The sequence below is a fragment of the Trachemys scripta genome, chromosome 2 (assembly GCF_013100865.1).
Source record: "Trachemys scripta elegans isolate TJP31775 chromosome 2, CAS_Tse_1.0, whole genome shotgun sequence".
Lineage (NCBI taxonomy): Eukaryota > Metazoa > Chordata > Testudines > Emydidae > Trachemys > Trachemys scripta.
The window spans coordinates 99,259,534-99,265,639 of record NC_048299.1 but is presented as its reverse complement, the minus strand read 5'-3'; the positions used below and the strand labels follow the sequence as shown (position 1 = coordinate 99,265,639).

The following is a 6,106-nucleotide window of genomic DNA, read 5'->3' as shown; positions in this document are numbered from 1 at the left end:
CCCGATGGGCTGCGGCCTCAGGAGTGGCCGTGGCACGTGATGGGCACCGGCGCCTGTGCGGGTGGTGTTAGAGCCTGGGTGGGGCTGTAACCTGTGGTCCGTCTACACTGCATAGCCCTTAGGGACTGCACGTAGCCCACAGGCACTGCCCGCCCCTAGCACCTGGATAACTTGCGTCTGATGAAGTGGGCATTCACCCACGAAAGCTTATGCTCCAATACTTCTGTTAGTGTTAAAGGTGCCACAGGACCCTCTGTTGCTTTTAGCAATGTAGAGGGTGAGGCGGGGCTTAGGAGGTTATTATTAGTTGAGCTGGCTCCATCAAAGCTAGCTCGGTATGCCCAGGCTTGCTGCAGTTGCACCACTGATTATAGCATACCTTGTACTGTGGCCCTGTTGAGTGCACTCCATGGTCTGTTCTGCCTCAGGGTGCGCTGAATGTGATTGGCATGTTGGTGACTGCACCTCAGCCAATGCACACCATCATTGCACCTGAAAATACCAGTTTAGAGATGGCTTGAGGAAAAGAGCAAGACAGAGCCTTTCCCTCTTGTTGGTGCAAATGCCACTCAACTCCTTGATACGTGAGGTGCAGTACAGCCCAGCACGCAGGATTGGCAGTTCTGACTGAGTTGGGGACCTGAGTGAGGTGTTTTCACATTTTCACATGGGGGGTTTCTCCCATTCTTCCCACTGTTTCTGATTGCCCAGACCATCTTCCATCACCTTTCTGATTGCACAGCACCCGTCTGGCAACCGTAGCAATTGCTTACGTAGAAAAGTAATAAGAAACTATTTTTGACTTTTCTGATGATTCCGATGGTCTCTAAAGGTGGCTCCTATTTCCACTCTTCCTATATAGCAGCAACTACAAGGGGAGACAGCCACGCTACTTTCTCCTTTTGCAGACATGCAAACTCTTATTGAAGGACTCCAATGAAGGACATGGGTACCTGTAGAAACAACTAGTAGAGACAAGAGACTAATCTGCCAGATCTTGACAGATTGTAAGAAATGTAAGGTCCTCAGTTTGGGAGCTCCTGCCCTTAATGCTCATTAATGAATTCAGGGAAGTCCTCTTGATTTATGTATCAGAGATGATCATAATGGTTTCTTCTGGTCCTAAAATCTGAATTTCAATGGGAATAAAAGGAGTTCAGCCTTTCACAGGAGACAACCTTGGAGGATTCAGCTCCATGATATTTTTTCACTCGTTGAGTCTCTTGAAATAAGAATGTTGAACGTATGTCCCATCTTTTCTGGCTGAGCTCAGGAACCTTATGCTTGGCTTGTTCATTATGATATCACCAAGAGCAGCCTGTGACATATTTAGCAGCACTGAGTAGGGCAAAGGACATTCTAGGTTGACTCCTCTTATTATGATGTTACTCACTATCTATCCAGAAGGCAAGTGCAATACAAGGACAGCTTTCCTTTCAAAGAAGACTTAAAATGACTAGATATTACATTATTTAAAATTAATTATTAAAATTGTGGGTCATAAATAATAATAATAATTAATATGATTAATACCTTATTTCACCTCATTTTCATGCTCCTCTTCTTTCAGTGGTGAGTGCAAAGCAAATAAAAACATGTACAGAATCCCAAAATCTTCAGGTAGCACCTATCTACCTCGGGATGAAACAAGCCATGGCACCAATAGTGACACCTCAGACACAGAAAATCAAAGCCAAGATTTAAACTGGTATGGATAGTTTTCTTTTAAAATATTCAATCTCTGTTAACTTTTGTCATATGTATACAAGTTATACAAATAATAATAAAATCTTTTTTAAAATTCTTAAGCTTCCAAATACATTTACCACTCCTTCATCCATTTAAGAAGAAGGGAAAAGAGAAAAAGAAAACAGTGGCATATTCTCAGGGCCCAATCATGTGCTCATTGAAGTCAGTGGCAATCAATCCACTGATTTCAATTTGTCCTGGAACCTAATAGGATTTGATTTTGCTTCAAATGAGCAAGGGAGGTGGCAGTTATGTAATATGATATATAAAATCATAAATATTTGCACTGCTCAGTTATATGATCTAATGAATGACAGATATCCAATAAAGCCGTTCTGTTTTGAAGCCTGTAGATTAAGTATTTAGTAACATCTAAGTTATTGAGTAACTTAGTGTTACTATCATTTATATAAATTGTGGTGTGGAGGATAGCCATTCTTCCGCTGTTAGTAGTGTGTTTTGCTTGCGTTATTGCAAGATGTTCCTTTTTTGCAGAAATCAAGTTGATTTTTAATCAAGTTCCGTTTTATGAAGTAATGTCCTTTATTTAATTAGGGATGTGACAAATATTCTATTCATATGTAATTTGTATGCAAATATTGCCATTTTTAAAGGATTTCTATCTGGCCAAATAGTGAATTTGTGATGGAAAATATGAGCAAAAGCAAGTAAAACTGTGTCTTGGAATCTTTTACTGTTTGAAAGAGTAGGCCATGTACCCATTTTTCATCTAACCAAATCATTTGCTTTTCCTGCATCTCTGACCATGTCAGGCCCTTCTTCAGTCCCTTCACTTAGCTTTCTCTTGACTGCCCCTCACGTTTAACTTGAAAAACGTATTCTCTCCTGAAAGGCCCTGCAAACTTTTCCCCTACCTATTCTTATTCTCAACTGCCATCCAGTGTTCCAACTCCACCCTTCAGTCTGTCCAAGCCACACCATTTCCTGCCCTCTTCACATTCTTTTCTCACTCCTATCTCTTGTCCTTTCTACATGTTGACATATCTGCCTAGAACACCCTTTCTGCTAGGGCAGGGATAAATGGTCAGTTTTTAGAGTTGAGAGAGGTAAATACTGGTGCCCTCCAGGGATCTGTACCTGGACCAGTGCTGTTCAGCATATTCATAACTGTTCTGGAAAAAGGGGTAAACAGTGAGGTGACAAAGTTTGCAGATGATACACATTTTTTCAAGATAGTTAAGTCCAAAGCAAACTGCAAAGAGTTACAAAGGTATCCCACAAAACTGGGTGGCTGGGCAACAAAATGGCGGATGAAATTCAGTGTCGATAAATATAAAGTAATCTGCTTTGGAAAACATAATTCCAACTATACATACAAAATGATGGGGTCCAAATAGGCTGTTATCACTCAAGAAAGAGATCTTGCAGTCATTGTGGATAGTTCTCTGAAAACATCTGCTCAGTTTGCAGAGGCAGTCAAAAAACTAACAGAATATTAGGAACCATTAGGAAAGGGATAGATAATATGACAGAAAATATCACAATGCCACTATATCTATATCCATTGTATGCCCACACGTTGAACAGTCTGGGCAGTTCTGGTCATCCTATCTCAAAAAAAGATATATTAGAATTGGGAAAGGTATGGAGAAGGACAACAAAAATTATTAGGGCATGGGACCAGGGCCGGCTCTAGGATTTTTGCCGCCCTAAGCAAAAACAATTTTGGCCGCCCCCCGCCCCCGTTTTTTTCTTACCCCACCCCCGGCACCGCCTCAACTCCGCCCCTTCCCCAAATCCCCAGCCCTGCCTCCTCCCCATAGGCTCTCAAGCCTAGGAGGGAGGGAGGGAAAGGGAGAAGCAGCGGGAGGGGGAGATCCCGAGCGGCTGCGGCACGTGAAACAGCTGATTCGCATGCCGCTGCTCCCCCTCCCTCCCAGGTTCTCAAACCCGGGAGGGAAGGGGAGATCCCGGGCGGCCGCGGCACGCGAATCAGCTGATTCGCACGCCGCTGCTCCCACTCCCTCCCAGGTTCTCAAACCCGGGAGGGAAGGGGAGATCCCAAGCGGCCGCGGCGCGCCGCAGCCGCTCGGGGTCTCCCCCACCCTCCCAGGCTCTCAAACCCGGGAGGGAGGGGGAGCAGTGGCGCGCGAGCGGCAGCAGCGGAGGTGAGTTAGGGCGGCTGGGGCACAATTTTAGGGGCGGCATGGCCGGTGCGGGCCATGCCGCCCCTACAAATGTGCCGCCCCAAGCACCAGCTTGTTTTGCTGGTGCCTAGAGCCAGCCCTGCATGGAACAGTTTTCATATGAGGAGAAATTAAAAAGACTGGGACTTTTCAACTTGGAAAAGAGGCGACTAAGAGGAGATATGATAGAGGTCTATAAAATCACGACTTGTGTGGAGAAAGTGAATATGGAAGTGTTATTTACTCCTTCACATAACACAAGAACTAGGGATCACCCAATGAAATTAATAGACAGCACATTAAAAACAAACAAAAGGAACGCACAGTCAGCCTGTGGAACTTGTTGCCAGAGGATGTTGTGAACGCCAAAGCTATAACGGGGGTTCAAAAACGAACTATATATGTTCATGGAGGATAGGTCCATCAATGGCTATTAGCCAAAATGGTCAGGGATGAAACCCATGCTCTGAGTGTCCCGAGTGTCTGATTGCCAGAAGCTGGGCGTGAACAATAGATCACTCAATATTTGCTCTGTTCTGTTTATTCCCTCTGAAGCACCTGGCATTGACTACTGTCAGAAGAAAGTATACTGGGATTGATGGACTATTGATCTGACCCAGTATCGCTATTCTTATGTTCTTATAACCCAAACTGCATGCTTGCTCATTAAGGTCCCTCCTCAAAACACTGCTCTTCCAAAAAAAAAAAAAAAAGCCCATAAATCATAATCCTCCCTGCAATGAATTACTGAACTGAAATACATACCAATAAAACCAGAGCAGTCTAGCAAACTTTGAATAAGCTTGCTGTTCATAAGAGGCTCTGGATCGTAGAAACAGAGAAAACTGTGAAGATACTGTACAGTACACAATGCTCTTTACGATTCTTGCTCTTGATAATAAGAATGGATAAAATATTTTTTTGAAATGTTTTCAATATCAAATCCTTGGTCTTTCTTATTAAACAAAAATACTTAATTCTAAAAACTGTGGGGATTCATAAGAGCCATCTGGTCAGGGTTACAGGCAGCAATCTGCTGTACTAAGCAGCATGTGGGGGACAGGCTACAATGTTTGGGTGGCAAGAGACAGGTGACATTAAGAGGGAATGGATGGGACACTGGGCTCAGAGCTGGGCTGGAGGGAAGATGCTGCAGTGCGAGAGAACTGATGAATGATAGAGTACAGGGTCAGGACAGTTGAAAGCAGGACCAGTGGGAGAGAGTAGGTGGGAGAATGGGAAAAAGTGTTGGGACAAGATGGATGGCAGGAGCTGGGAATCTGATGGAATGAGTACAGGATATGACACAGTATCAGGGTAGCCAAAAGGAGATGCTGAATGAGCAAGAACAGAATCTGAGCCATACTTAAAATATCTTACTCTCATATACTAGTAGCCATTTTAATTATTCTAGGTGTCCAACATTTGTGTCAAATTTCAGAAGCAGATTTGTATAAATCTGAATCCAGCAAAATGACCAGATTTGTGTACCAGCAGATTTCATTTTGAGATTCACCACATCTCTATTTAAATGTTGTGGATGACAAAGTTCATTAGACTGCTAAATGTTTTTGGACCATATTATAAAATACTGTCTCCAAATCTCTGAATGTGTGTACTGTCACTACTCATAGTGATAAAAAAACACCTTATCTCATCTTATCTTTTTCCTTTGAACATTCAATTAACTTGACCAGGAGTTTCACTGAAGAACTACATTTCTGCACTGGAAAGCCTTCTTAATCTCCCACTGTACTGCAACTGCAGCATTTTATAGAAAATGCTGGATGTTAGTAAGGGTATCATATGTGCTGGTCATTGCTGCCTCTTCATCCCTGAGGGATACAGTAAGGCTTAGTTTTAAAACATACAGTGTGTCAATTAAAAATTGCAGGAATGGTTAAGTGTATTTATTGCAGGTCGAACACCTACAGTCATAGCAAATAGTATTCACTATGGATTGTACTGTATTCTTTATCTGATATTGTTGGTTAGTTGCCTAAATATATTCCATAAATAGAAAATATGTTGAAAACATTACAGTTTCACATTTAAACACTCCAGAGTCAGGCAAGTTGAATGTGCAATTTAACCGCTGGCATTTCCTGGCTTTTAAATTTTTTATGTGACTTTAAAGTTTTCTTAGTATAGGATTTTTAATGGAATTTAAAAAAAAGATTTATTAAACTAAGGTAGTTTCTTAAATATTT

General features: G+C 42.4%; 1 protein-coding gene across 1 annotated transcript in view; it reads left to right on the top strand.

The window, feature by feature from the left end:
- Nucleotides 1-6,106, top strand: part of SUN3 (Sad1 and UNC84 domain containing 3) — a 57,812-nt gene that overhangs the window by 35,311 nt on the left and 16,395 nt on the right. Inside the window, exon 3 of the mRNA XM_034761312.1 lies at nucleotides 1,571-1,708. Within this exon, the coding sequence (XP_034617203.1) occupies nucleotides 1,596-1,708 (113 nt within the window). The 5' untranslated portion in view covers nucleotides 1,571-1,595. The remainder of the gene's footprint in view (nucleotides 1-1,570; nucleotides 1,709-6,106) is intronic.